General features: G+C 44.9%; 1 protein-coding gene across 5 annotated transcripts; it reads left to right on the top strand.

Moving 5' to 3' along the window:
- Window positions 1–2907: 2907 nt before the first annotated feature.
- TGIF1 (TGFB induced factor homeobox 1) lies at window positions 2908–13988 on the top strand. 5 transcript variants are annotated; one of them, XM_082046606.1, is made up of 3 exons: window positions 2908–3821; window positions 11275–11501; window positions 12863–13988. In XM_082046606.1, the coding sequence occupies exons 2-3, from the start codon at window positions 11319–11321 to the stop codon at window positions 13427–13429; spliced, it is 750 nt and encodes a 249-aa protein (XP_081902732.1). In that variant the 5' UTR covers window positions 2908–3821; window positions 11275–11318; the 3' UTR covers window positions 13430–13988. The 5 variants fall into 5 exon arrangements, with proteins under 5 accessions (XP_081902732.1, XP_081902731.1, XP_081902730.1 ...); XM_082046605.1 differs by lacking the exon at window positions 2908–3821 and adding an exon at window positions 3830–4574; XM_082046604.1 differs by lacking the exon at window positions 2908–3821 and adding an exon at window positions 3831–4567 and having other exon boundaries at window positions 12863–13975.
- The last annotated feature ends 234 nt before the right edge of the window (window positions 13989–14222 follow it).

Here is a 14222-nt window from a genome sequence, read left to right on the forward strand (position 1 = left end):
GGCATAACCTTGCTTAGAATACTGCATGCAGCATAAGTCACCTTTACTGGAAAATGGAATATTGTAGGACTAAATAGACCTGGGAGAGAACCAAGGCAATGATCAAAAGCTAGGAGTAATTCTCACAGGAAAAGAGATTGAGAAGAACGAAAAATCTTATCTCAGAAAGGAGACATGATGAAAGTATATAAAATAATGAATGGTACAGAGAAGGTAAAAACAGGAACTTCTGTTTTCATTGTCTCAAAGCACAAGGGGCTATTCAATGAAATAAATAGATAAGAAAAAAAAAGCATTTTTATGTAATTCAGAACTCAACATGCTACTCTGCCACTGACTGCCATTACAGAGTTTTAATGCTATAGAGATATTTAACTTTTATACCAGTATAAAAACCATCCAGCTACCGCAGTAACAACATTTGAAGCTAAACTATTGCTCCATTGCTTATTAAAGATTTGGATGAGAATTTTGTGGGAAAATATTACCTCACATCTGCCTTCTGTAGCCTCTCCTTTTCCTCTGACATCTCTGAGACTAGTCAATGACATGGAGAAAAAAAGGTGAAAAATGGGTGTGACCCACAGCAGTGATTCCTGGTTTTCCATGCATAGAACAGATTTGTTCACTGGAAGAAGAGTTATTTGTTAACATTGCTTTATTCTCATTGCCAAAGGTATGACCTGCTTAGCTTACTGTGCACTACTTAATTCTGCCCTGAATATAAAGGAACAAACCACACCCACACCACTCTCCTGTTTGGGAAACTGGAACAAACAGATGAAGATAAACATCCACAGGCCTGAGATGCCTAGGTCCTGATTTTCCAGAGTACTTCATTGAAGAGTTCCTATGCCCAAAACGTGGCCTTGGAGACTTCAGCAGTAGTTAGACAAACACAGTCCCAGCACCTCAAAGCAAAGCACTTGTAAAGTAAGAAACATACAATTAATCACACAATATACCATATGCCAGAAACATGCGTGCATCACCGCAGAACATTGATAAACCTATGATATGGACAGTTATTGAGCAATTCAAAATCTAGCCCCTCCAGTTTTATTTCTCTCCATTCTTGGATTCCAGTTTTATGAATACTTACAGCACGTCTGTGCAGATGGGTCCAGACAGAGCTGAACTTGCCCTGACTAAATCAAGCTGTTCAAACCTGTTGGCACAGATGTATCCACTGTTTACCCAAGGAGCTGCACAGGTGCTAAAGTTGCTCAGTGAGCAGTATGAACTGCATGTGAAATACATTTGTTAGTGCTCATGCAGCTCCAGCACATCAAGTAATTCTAAAAAACACAGCCTCGCCAACATGAAAAACTGCAGAAAGGTACAAATTGTTTTACATACCATCTACTTCTGCCTGCAAGCAGCAGCTCATAGCAACACCCATCATCAACTTATGGGCCACCAAGTTACTGCATTCATCGTAAAATCAAGTTGTTCTGTTCTTAAGGTTAGAGGTCAGGACAAATGAGAAAAATCATCTGCTCTGTCTTTAGATACAAGCTTGTTCCAGGTGTGCTGAGGCTTTTCTGCAAACTTTATCCACCCTACCACCTCCAACACATACCAAGAGTCTTTGAGAGGCAAAGACAGCCAGAATTTGTAGACAGATCCAACGCACCTACAGAGACAACAACCACAAGGTGCACTGCACAAGCCCACTGTCTCTCCCAGTGGTCCCAACTATGGATAAACACCCTCCATATTCACATCCGCAAAATAGCGTTGTTCCAAAAAATGCTTCTCTCTGTGCATTTTGTACCTGGGCAGCCAGGAATGAACACCCACTGGTCCACTTCCAGCTTCTGATAGCTAAAAAGATGTCACACTAAGTTGAAACTAATCTTTTCCTTGTGTCCCTCTGAAAAAATTCCTAGGAACTGACGTTCCAGCAGAGATAGAAAGGTTCTTCCTAATGCTCTTAAAAGCAAGCCTGAGCTCAGTGTGAAAATAAAACTTCTATTTTTCCCCTCATAAAAGTGACATGGCTTAAAAAAAACCCAAAAAACAAAAAAATCCAAACTGGAAAATTGTCAACAAATCCAACCCAAACAAACCTAAAAAACAAAAAGGAAGAGTTTGGTTCACAAACTTGCTGGCAGCCCTGAGGACAGTAAGTAAGCATGGGGCAGCTTGGGCGGTATGGAGAAAGGGAAATCTCTTCAAATCCTTGACGCGTCTTTTGTTAACTTCCTGTAATTACTTTTTTGGCTTGGCCATGCCCGGACGCTCAAAACACCAGTTGGAAGAGTCAGCCTCCACAGCTGGCAAGCAGGATTTTAAACAACAAAAACAAAACACAGGGGAAAAAAAACCAAACAAACAAACAACAACAACAAAAAAAAACGGCGGCGTGCGCGCACACCCTCCCCCTCAGTCACCAGTCCCTCGGAGACACCGCTCGCTTCTTGTCACGTTACAAACACCAGCCCCGCAGCGAGCCTCCTTCTCCCGAGCTGCCACCTTACGGGGCGGCAGCACCGGGCTCTCTCACCCCTGCCCGGGCACGAACCCAACGGGACGCAGCCCAGGGGCGACGGCGGCGAGAAGGCGGCCCGAAGGGCGCGCGGAGGGCGGTTGGTCGGCGGGTAACGGTCCGGCTCGTGCCGCCGGCGGGCTCTCCGTCAGCGCCGCGCGGCACAACCGCCCGCCCGGCTCCGGTACTGCGAGCCACCTCGCTGCCCGCCCCGGGCAAGGCACGCCAGATACCAGTAGCCAACCGCAACCGTCACTCAACAGCCAGACCCTGGTCCCGCAGTGCCCAACAGCGGGGCCTTGTTAACTGACATGACTCACCAGCCGCACCTCCTCCTCCTCCTCCTCCCCTCTCCCCCCGCTCCGCACATGTCCCCCATTCAGGATGTAACAGCTGTTTTATCTCCAGCAAGGTCGCTGTAATTACGCCACATTAAAATAGTTACAAGGTACTTGGGAGGATTTTCTGTTAAAACGCTTGTTGCTTCCTCTTCTTCTGCTGAATCGCGTGTTTGTGTGGATGTCCGCGTCGCCGAGCAGGGAGGTGGGGGGAGGCGGGAGCCCTGCACTGCCGTAGGAATTCATTATTTCATCAGCCGTTTAAAGCGTTTGCTTCACAACCCCCGGCGCCTCCTCGTCCGCAGACAGCCCAGCACGTGGCGGTGGGGGAGTAACGTAAATATACACATTGCCGTGCACAAAAAGCACGCTGCATCCGCACCCGCGTTTCGAGGCAAGGCGGCTTGTTTTACTTTCCACAAGAAAACTTCTCGCGCATGAAACTTCAGCCCAGAGCTCGGAGTTCTGGGTTTTTGAAGTTCGCGCCCAGTGCCGACGGGCACCTCACTTCCACAGGGGGCGGCGCGGGGGGGGAACGCAGGGAGCCGAAGCCGCCCGCGTTTTGGGGAGGGCTCTCCCCAGCCAACCTCAGTGGGAAGCTGGAAGCGAAGCCTCCGCGAGCGGGCGGCTCGCAGGTCCCGCATTCCCCATCTCGCAGGAAAATAAACTGTTGCTGCACCACGTGCTTGCCTGAGGGAGATGAGTCAAGCTGTGAGACTTCTCTCTTTACAGCTACGAGCATGTGTCGCAGCGAAATCCACCGCGCTGGGGGGGGCGCTGCGAGTGGAGTAGGTGAAAAACAACCTTTACGAACTGATGTAAAAATAACCCCAGAAACGGGGCTCGCCTTCCCCGCGGGAGCGGCTGGCTAGCGCCGACCGGCCGTGGCTCCTTCGGTGCCACCGGGGACGAGGGAGGGCAGGAGGGGAAACAGCCCCCGCCAGGCTGCTCGGTAGCCGGGCGCCGTTCTTTAGAGGGCTCCTTCTCCTGCCGTACGTACTCTCTTTTCTTCTCTCTATTCACGCGAAGGAGTGGGTGGCTCATCCGGCAGCAACAGGAGGAGGCTAGTCAAGGGCAGCTGTCAAAATCTTTCCTCCCCCCTCGCCCCTTTTCTCGCCCCCTTCTCCTTCCAGTTTAATGATCAAACGTCTGCCTGGAAGAAAGGCGAGGGAGCGGGAGGCACGGACGGCTCCCCCCGCCGCCGCTGTTGTGTGTGCATGAGGGAGCGGGTACGGGCGGACACCCCCCCGCTCCGCTGGGCCGTCCCTCCCCTCCCGTCTGACAGAGCCGCAGCAGCCCGGGAGGGGAGGAGAGAGGAGGAGGAGGCAGCGCGGCAGCCGCGAGTGCCAGTGCAGCGCTCGGTTACTCTCCCGTAGTCACTGTGGGGAGGTGGGGGAGGGCGGACCCTGTGTACCTTTCCCTCCCGTGCTTTTCCTCACTTTAACGAGCCGGGGCCAATCGCCGGCAGAAGGGAACAAAGGGAAGTGAAGCCCACTCCGGTAGCACCAGAAAACCCCTGGGGAGGCTGAGCCTTGCGGCTCCCGCTGACAGCAGCGCGGCCCCGGACTGGGTGCTTGGCTCCACGGTGGTGTTTCTGCTTCGTCTTCGTTATCCTCGTCTTCGCCGAGTTTAAAAGGGGAGCAGCGTCCGGCAAAGGGAGAAAAACTTGGGTCGGTGTGTGTGGTGTCCGGCGGCAGCGGCGGCTCGGTCCTCGTGATCAAGATGAAAAGTAAAAAAGGTAAAAGGTAGTTGTTGGGGAAGGTGTTCAGTGCTGGGAGAACGCGGGGTGCCCTGCGCCTCTCCTCACGGGAACGGCTTATGGGGGAAGTGGAAGGCAAGCCAGACGGAGTCCCTTTACTCCCCAGTGCCCTTGCCCTCCCCCCCGGCCGAGCTCCCGTGGAAGATGGCAGTGGATGCTCCGCTCCCAGACAAAACGTGCGGGGCTGTTGTTTGGAGGCGGCCGCCTATCTGCGCCGCTGGCTCCCTGTCAAAAACATGTCCAGTCGCCCGCTTTGTGCCTTTGCGAAGTTTTGTTTTCGCTCCTTCTGCCGAACCTCTTTCCCCCTGCCCTCCACTTAAGTGCTTTTTCCCCCGCTTTTCCGCGCCGCTGTCCCGGTTAAGGGGGAACGAAGGTGCGGGTCGTTTTCCCAACTTTGGGCGAGGAAAGCGGTGTCTCCCGCAACTCCGAGCGCCTCAACCCGCGGGCGTCCGGCAACTCTTTGTTCGCGGCGGCGCGGGGGGAGCGGGCCCAGCAGCGTGGGCGAGGGGGTGGGGGGAAAAGAGGGGACTCGGCAGGAGGGTCGCACACCCCACCCGCACCCTCATCTGTTTTGTTTTGCTGAAAGTTCCTGCTTTTTTCCTTTTATCCATTAAAACAAGGTGGGGGGAGGGAGTGCAAAAGTTTCGACACAGTTGGGGTTAAAAGGAGGAAATTCTTTTTCCTCTAGAAAAATAAGGCTTTTTGAGTTTCCTTTGTGTTAATTTACAAGCAGACAAACTTTTAAGTTAGAGGATTGTTACTCTTTGCGCTTGTGGTGCTTTAAGTGCCTTTAAATTAGAGCTTGGCCACAAAGACGCAGAGCGTGCGTTCAGATTTAACACATTTGCGCTGGCTGGAAAAAAAGTTTGTAGCAAAGTAGTGTCTTTTCAGTTGCGATTTACCGGCCCGTGGTGTGGATGAAGGGTGTTTCGCATTCAAAGACCATTAAATGACCGAAAGTGGAGGGTTAGAGGGGAGCAGTGCGCATGTTCAGTACTCCACAGAGTTGTGCTGTTTTTCCCCTACTACGCATTCCTGCGGCTCTGTAGTAGAGCAGCCTCGCTCATTGTTAGTATCCTTGGATCAATTAGTGCATATGTAGTTCGTGAAATCATTGGGCTGCAGGAAACGTCATGTACTAGTATGGTTTGTAGCCCTCGTAAGAAGCTTTGGACGTGCTACTCATGTAAGAGGAGCGCACACAAAGGGAATTAGGGCACAAAGACGAAGTTTAAACAGCGGGCAGGGTGGTGGTTAAAAGCGAAGCCTTCGGAGTTCCCGCAGGAACTGGGTGCGTACGGCGCGTTTCAGCCTGCTAGGAACTGCACGGATTTTTAGATTACAACATGTGCTGCATACCAAGCTCAGCCGTCTGTGCCTAGAGACAGTGACAGCATTGACTTTAAAATGTTTCAGTCGTCTGAGGTAGGTTGAGATTCTTAACCTTATTGCAAGCAGGGTTTTTTTTTTTCTTTTTCATGTTTTTTTCTATGGTTTCACTGAATTAATTTAGCCCAGTTATTTTTAGGACATTCCTATGCTCCCTATTTGCACAGCAGTGGTGAGCTGGTTTCCTGTCTGCTGTTGCTTCCATTGTTCAGACTTCTCTCCCCGAGGGCAGCTGCTGGTTGGTGAAATACCAAACTCCCTGCACTTTCAGCTGTTGTTCTTGCCACCCCCGAAATAAATGCGTGTGAAAAACGCTGACGTCGTTTCTAGGTATGCATGTGTGGGGCTTTGTGTGTGTATGTACGTGTGTGAGAGAGGGGGAAAGATCTGCTTTCATGCTTGCAAGTCCTGGGCTGAAACAATGGAAACAATGAAAGGTGACAGGCGGGAGAGAGAACTTTTGAGAGGGGCCATGGGCCTGGGGTTTGCGTGGCAGAAATTAGAAGGTGAGGAGACAAAGAGGGAAACTTTTAAAAAGATGTTAGGGCTAGGGTGCCTTTGTTTTATTAAAGGTTGGGCTTGTAGTTATTTGTGACCTCCTGGCATTTGAGGGTCATTCAAGAAGTTTCAAAGAGTGACTTTGTTACAGATTTCTTGCTTGCGCTCCTAGAAAAATCCCATTTGAAGAAAAAAAAAAATGTATAACACAGCCAAGTCTGGCTGCTTTAGAAGCAATAAAGCACAAGCTGTGAAATGCAGAGGAAAACAAATAAGCTCGTTCCTCAATTATGAAACCTATTCAGAGGAAAAAGTCTTTTTTTTCTTTAGAAATTCCCTTCTGCATCCTTGTAGCTCTCGGTTACTTATATATAATTTTAAACTATTTGTGTTTGTAGTCTTAAAATTCACATTCAATTTTAGTTAGGGTTTTGTTTCTTGGTGTGTTGGATTTTGTTGTTGTTGGTTGGGGTTTTTTGTTTGATTGTTTTTTTTTTTTTTTTTTTTTAAGATGACAGGCTGTGGATTAAAACCCCAAGGACTCTTCTGTGGATAGTTTTGGTTTTTTTTGGTTTTTTTTGTTTTTTTTACAAGTAATAACGTGATAGCAATCACACTGAACATATTCAGCCTGTTAATTAGCCAATTTAGAATACAATCTCACAAAGACACAGGCATGTGCTCAAGTTTATACATGTGAGGAATCCTACTGAACTTAGTTACAACAGGATCGGGGCCTTAGATGGAAACTGGTTCTGTTTATCTGTGCTCATAAAAAAAAAAAAATCCAACTTAAGAAACTGAGAGAACCCTAAGGGGTAGGATGGGAGGTTTTCTGTAAGGTAATTTTTGTCCGTCTCCTCTGGAAGGCAGAGATTGTTCATTGTGGTATACTTTGTCCTGTTTTGAATAACAATTGGCTTCTGCCACTTCCTCTGTGAAGCTCGCCCCGACACAATGGGATAGTTTGTTTTTTTTTCCTAATACTCAGCCTAAATTTTTCATTTGCTTAACTTCCATTTCATTTGTCTCTGTCTCTAGAAATACTTTGTCCTCCCCCTCAAAGCATTTCAGCATGTCTTTGTAAGTAGCAGGAGTTTATTTTGAAATCAACTTTACTCGTCACTGTACTTTTACTCAAGTTGTTTCAAGCTCTTAGCGGTTGGGTGTTGAGCCTAGACTCGAGATCCTAGGTGTAATCTTCCTTGAGCTGATTACCGGAGGACCTGTGAAGTCTTTGGGCTGATATGACACAACAGTGCATTCAGTCATGTATGTGACTTCAGCTGGGAAGCCAGGAGGATAAAGTAATTTATAAAGAAGGGATGCTGATCGTGTAGTTCTTAGGTCATTAATAGCATGGACTGTTCATCCCAGTGGAGAACTGGGATTTTGCATTGTTTATTAGATCTCTCTGCAAATGAACTTGTGCTGCTTTAGTGTAGTCCCGTAAAAGCAGTTTTTCTGTTTAGACTAAATGTATTGAGGAAGAGACATAACCTGGCGCTAACCTGCTTTTAAGATGAAATAAATTAGTAGGTCAGCTGGGGCTACTCGTCGTGTCCACAAGTCTTTATTCTGGGTGTAAACAACAGTAAGCCAATGGTCCAGTCGTGGAGCCTCGCCAGAAGCCTTTTCACTTGGGCCCTGTTAAAACAGGAAACCAGCAACGAATAGCCTGATTACTAACAAGACGGCAAAACAAAGCTGGGTTGTAATCAGCAGGAATGCTTTAATGAAAACAGAGCCTTGACAGCAACAACGTGGCTCCTGCTCTAGTAAAAAATATCAGCTGGGGCAGTGCGAGATTTCCAGCCATGACTTCCTGTTGCTGCTCGCTCCGGAGAGATCTGCCGCCGAGTTCAGAGGGCTGATCGTCTATTTAAATGAGCTCATTTAAATGAGGAGAAGTTGTTGTACTACACTGGGTTTCCTGCTTAACCCAAACCTGCTTTGTGCGTCTCGACTTACTGTGTCAATTCATATGACACACTAAGCGAGCGGGTCAAAGGGCATCTCCACTGGTGACTCATTTCTTGCTAGGTAGGTTATGGTTAGTCAGATGGCAACTTTTACTTTAGCAAGAGATCATGTTTGCAAAATAGAGAAACTTTTTTATGCTGCTGGCTTTCAGACGGTGTTTTGCCACTTTGGGGGTGGTGGTGAAAAAGAGCAACAGTTCTAGAAGTTTTGCTGTCAAGCCAGTTTTCTCAGATTCAGAGAGGCTCCCATGAAGCCTTTTAGGTGTGTGTTGGATTTTGGAGAGGTTACCCCAAATGGGCAGGTGTGTGTCTCAAGGACTTTTTGTTATGCGACGTATATGTGGCTCGCAAACCATTAGACACCTAACTTTCTCATAGAAGTAGTTTCTTTGGCTTCTCTTTCCTCTTACTTCCAGCCCCCACTGTTTGCCTTTCCTGGTTTTCCAAGGTCCTGTCTTGCTGCCTATTATAGTTAAAAACAAGCAAAAAACCCAACCCACTGAAGTGCTGCAACACTTCTGTTTTCTGATAAACAAGAACAGCGCACTTGAAAACACTGTCTGAATAGCTTAGGCTAGTTTTGGCTAGTTTTTAAATTCAATTTTAAAAGGATGAGCTGCTTTGCAGAGCCATCCTACTTGTATGTGCAAGATCTTTGTTCCAAGAAGTGCTCCTCATGGCTCCAGGAGTCCATTGTGCAAGGCATGTTCTCAGGTTAGCTCACAAGAGTGACAGCACTTTCCCGTGAAGCTATGAGAAATAACAAAGTAGCTTTCTCAGAATCATTTTAAAGCAAACTTGACATACTTTGTACATGAATTAAAAACCTGTTTACATAATTTGGAGTTTATCTTGTGTTGGCTATTTAAATATTGTCCTATTGTTCCTGGTCCATGACTGGGTAATTGAGGTAGCTAATCATCACAGGAAGAATTCGGTATGTCAGCTTGGTGTTTGTCAGTTACATAAATCAGCAATTGGGAGAATGGAAACAATACTAAGTAAGTTACTAAAGTAACTATGCCAGACAAATTGCAGAATGATCATCCTGCTGGGAATGCCTGAATGTTAAAAATATGCATTGAAATTTGGACAACTTAAACTAAATTTAAGGAAGTTGGAGATATTAATAAATAGTAGAAGGAAGGAATAATTTACTGTGTCAGCTTTGGCTAAAGTTTGAAAGTGTGGGGAAAGGTTCTCCTCTGCTCTCCCCACCTCCTCTATGTATTGAGGAAAACTTCTGCACATGTACTCTCACCTTTTTTCTTTCTGTGTTTGCTGTTTTTGTTTTAATGACATTAATTCCTTCAATTTCTTTACTTGTGGATATAACTATATATGTTTTATACTTTCAGGGGCACACTTCCTGTACTTTAGATCTGACTTTGTTTCCTTCAACAAAATTTTTGAATTATGAGTGGGTTGCCCACATAAAAATTTTACTTTTGGCATGTAACCTGTTTTTACTATTAAGATTTTCCGTTTTGAAGTCATGAATGAGCAACTTTCTCTCATCCCTGCCCTACCCTCCCCATCTAAATTGAAAATACAGAAAGATTAAGGGCATGTTTTCTTTCTGTACTTCCTAGAAGATGCTTCTGAAAGCCAGTATAATTTCACTTGAAATCAGTCTTCAATTGTACTAGTTGAAAATGGGTGGTACCTTATTTAGATTTATATATAGTGTGTAAGATTCCTAGAATTTCTAGTAAGTGTTTAAAGCGTGGTTTTCTTTGTGTTTTACAGTACTATTTGTTTTCTCAGTGGCTTGTGCATCCTACCAGAGGAGTAGAATTGTAGAATTCTTAACTGTTGAATACTTGTTTGCTTGTTTTGATTTTATTTACATACCATAGCTTCATGTTATTAGTAGTGCGATATATAGATATATATAAAGGCATAATCAAAGTTTGAAATCTGTTCTCTTCTTTGTGTTGGAGGAAAAAAGTATGAAGTTAACTTGTAAATCTGGAGCCTTTGTAGTAAGTGTAGTACAGAACACGAATTCCACAGATGAAAACTATGAAGTTGAAAAACTAATCAGAATGCAAAGTGGTACATTTAAAACAAACAAACAAATCAACCTACCTGAACATTAAGTGATTGTGGTTCTTTGATACAGAAGTGCAATTAAATTGCAGAAGTCCATCTCCTGATAAGCTGGTAGACTCTTAACATGACATGGATACCTGCTTCTTTCCTTTTCTGGCACATTTTTCCTTCCAAAGTGAAAATCCACTCAGGTGGGGTGGGGGTAGACACAATTTTCTTTTTTCCTTTCTTGTTCCATTAGTTTTTATTAATAGATCCAGAATGAAATATTAATTTATGAAATCTACGAGCTATCTCTCCCAGGAGGGAAGCATCATCGTGTTAAGGAGTAATTAAATAACCCAGTGCTTGAGTTTGGTGGTTTGGGTTCTTGCTTATTGACCTTTAGCCCAACCACTGCATAGTTACCCTTGAAGAAAAGTGTTGCATGCATACCGTAGCAAGCAAATTTGGACACTGTTGGCATTAGATAGAAGCTGTCTGATAACGTGCAGCAGATAAAAGGTTGCCAGGGGAACAAGAAAATGAGGGTTTGTAGAGAATTCCCCTGGGAACAGATCATTGGTGCTACTTTTTGTTCAGCTGACAGAAAAGCTACAGCTTGACAAGTTAACGCTACAGGACAAATCTGTGTAGGAAGCTATACCGTGATTCATAGTAAAGATGGTTAATATAATAAAACGTGTCTGAAAAATGGAATGGTGGAGCTGAGCAGTTTACAGATTAGGGAGGCTGATTGTTCTTGTCTTCTTATAATTGTAGGTGTAGTTGCAATATCAGGCAGTGAAACAGAGGATGATGACACTATGGATGTCCCACTGGATCTTTCCTCATCTGCTGGCTCAGGCAAACGGAGGAGACGTGGCAACCTGCCCAAGGAATCCGTGCAGATTCTTCGGGACTGGCTATATGAGCACCGATACAATGCTTATCCTTCAGAGCAAGAAAAGGCGCTGTTATCCCGACAGACACACCTTTCCACACTACAGGTATTCAAAAAAGTAGTTTTCCTTCAAAATAAACTGGTTTCTATTTTCTTCTTTATTTACCTGGGGTTTAGTCACTGACACAAATGTTTATTCTGCATGTGAGTTTTCCTTTTTTATTGTTACTCTCCTTCTGATGGCACTTGTAAGGAGAAATACAAATGAATTGTGTGTTATGTTGATCTTTTTTTTATTGGGAATAAAATTACTTCTCTGGGAGAACAGACAGTCATGAATTTGAGCATGCATACTAATTTTTGTGGCATAGAGGCCCAAAAGACATAAAGTGTCTGTATAAGGTAATTTATTGTGAGAGGAAGGTATTTATTTGTCAACGGAGATTTTATGGTGACAGATATGCAGCTTAACATATAACTCTTTGCTTCTAAAACTGCAACCTGAGGCTCGTTCCTGTAGAACATGCATGTATATAATTATATGTATGATCGCTTCCATCAAGATCAGTGAAGAATCTGTATGGGATAGAGCTACTCAAGTGTGTTGGTATAGTTACGATCAGGCTTTTGTGTAGGTAGTTTGGATTCCTATCCCAGGATAGCACTGGCAGCTTTGAGGTCCCTTGGACGCATCATTCTCATCTTCTGTGCATGTCTTTGCTGGAATAGTTGTTGACAGTCATTCTTTTCCACCTCGTGGGAAGGTGGCTGCTTGAGAACTGGGGTAAACCCTGGTTTGATTTTGAGAGATGCTGAATATAGAGCGTTCCTGTTGACTTCTGGGCTTAATTTTTCCAGGTGAATTTGTTAGTACAAGTTTTGTAATTCGCTATAAAGTAAAATTTCCTTAATGTTACATCAGACAGAAAACCTCCTTGATGTAGTAAACAGAAAAAAAAAAACAAACAACAAAAACGTTAAGCTATAAACTATCCTGTATCACCCAGGAAACTGGTTTGATATTTAAACAAGGACAACCTTAAATGAGGTAATTCATGTTATGTCTGTCGACACAGTCAGTTGAACAAGGAAAATCAGTAACTATTTGTGGGAGGAGTGGCTCTCTTCAGAGAGAAAAGGTTTTCCTGTTGTTAATTAACCTAAATGTAGGGAACAATAGCTAATAGGTTAATGTGTGTGCACAGAGTTAAAAGCTAAACCCCTCTGCTGGGGCTAGCAGTCTTCAGATGTCCCGGGGCTTTCTGTAACAGGAGTGGGGAGCTGGGGGTAGAGCCAGGAGAAGGGAAGGGCCTTTGCCAGGCATGTCAGAACTTGCCAGTAGGTCTCTCTTTTGTTCTGCAGTTAAGAAAACTGCTTGGAGGGATTAATTAATCTAACCCAACGACTGTAATGGCACATAGTTGGAAATGAATGAAGGTAGAAATTAAGTTGTCATTATATTTGCAGGTCTGCAACTGGTTTATCAATGCACGCCGCAGGCTTTTACCTGACATGCTGAGGAAGGATGGCAAAGACCCAAACCAATTCACTATCTCACGGCGAGGGACCAAGCTTCCTGAGAGCAGCCTGATGGAGTCTTCCATCAACACAAAGAACTACATTCCGCTGCTGGAGGAGACTGCCTTCCTTCCCGCGGCCGCACCGATTGGCAAGACTCTGTCCTCTTCCAAGCCGGCTTCCCCGGGATCGGTCCTGGCTCGGCCATCGGTGATTTGCCACACGACTGTGACTGCGTTGAAAGATGCCCCTTTCCACTTTTGCCAGCCAGCTGATGTAGGTCAGACCACAGACGTGCAGCAGTCCCCAGCCAGCGGCTTCACAGACAACTCCCTCTCCTACCATGAGGATGCATCTAAACTGGGACCTGGTGCAAACACACAGAGTGGGCTCTTCAACACTCCTCCTCCAACCCCACCAGACCTTAACCAGGATTTTAGTGGATTTCAGCTACTGGTGGATGTTGCACTCAAAAGGGCGGCAGAGATGGAGTTGCAGGCAAAACTTATGGCCTAAAATCCCTTTCCTTCTCGTTCCCCATTTTGTTTTTCCAGGCAGGGATCTAACAGCTGTGTGGTTATTGCCACCCACACGATATCGAAAGACTTCACTGCATTATTATTATTTTTTTTATTAATCTTATTTGCACAAGGGATTGCTGAAATGAAGCTTCCTGTCACTGAGATGGTCTTCAGTGGAATATGGTCATTCCAAGAATTATAAACTTAAAGCTACTGTAGAAAGAAAGGATTGTGTTTTTGGTTTTGTTGTGTTTTTTCTTTCTTTTTTTTTTTTTTTTTAATGTTTTCATTGTAGGTTTTTTCATAATGTGAGATGGTTCCCAAGATCATGTGATTTGTTTTTGTTTCTTTCAGACTGTGCAATATCTAGTAATGATACAGAGTCTTCTTATCATTCCCATGTGGAACAGAATATACCGACACGCTGTCTAAAATAAGTTTTCAATTTTTTTAGCAATACAAACTTTGGATGATTATGCTTTTTTTCCCATAATGTAATAAAATATTTTCTTTAAAAATGGATGCATACAGAGTATTTTGTTGAATACAAGCTTTTCAGCAAACACAGCTTTACTCTTAAAATAAATGGAAGTGAGAAATGTTTTTGAGCTCATACTGGCTTTGTTTGGTCTAGAGAGCTATGCTAGTAGTTGTTAACCAGATGTTTGAAGGAATGCTGAAAAGTGGGCCAGAAGTACCTGTGTTCTGCTATGTTGACATTTTGTAAAAGGGCCAAAGGGAGCTATGTGGGCAACTCTCATTAAATTTCAAGGAGATATCTTGGGGCC

The sequence above is a fragment of the Streptopelia decaocto genome (genome assembly GCF_964273445.1).
Source record: "Streptopelia decaocto genome assembly, chromosome: 2".
Taxonomy (NCBI): Eukaryota; Metazoa; Chordata; class Aves; order Columbiformes; family Columbidae; genus Streptopelia; species Streptopelia decaocto.

Coding starts and splice junctions, on each gene's coding strand:
- TGIF1 (XM_082046604.1), top strand. Junction 11,502..12,862: donor CACACCTTTCCACACTACAG/GTATTCAAAAAA, acceptor TTATATTTGCAG/GTCTGCAACTGGTTTATCAA.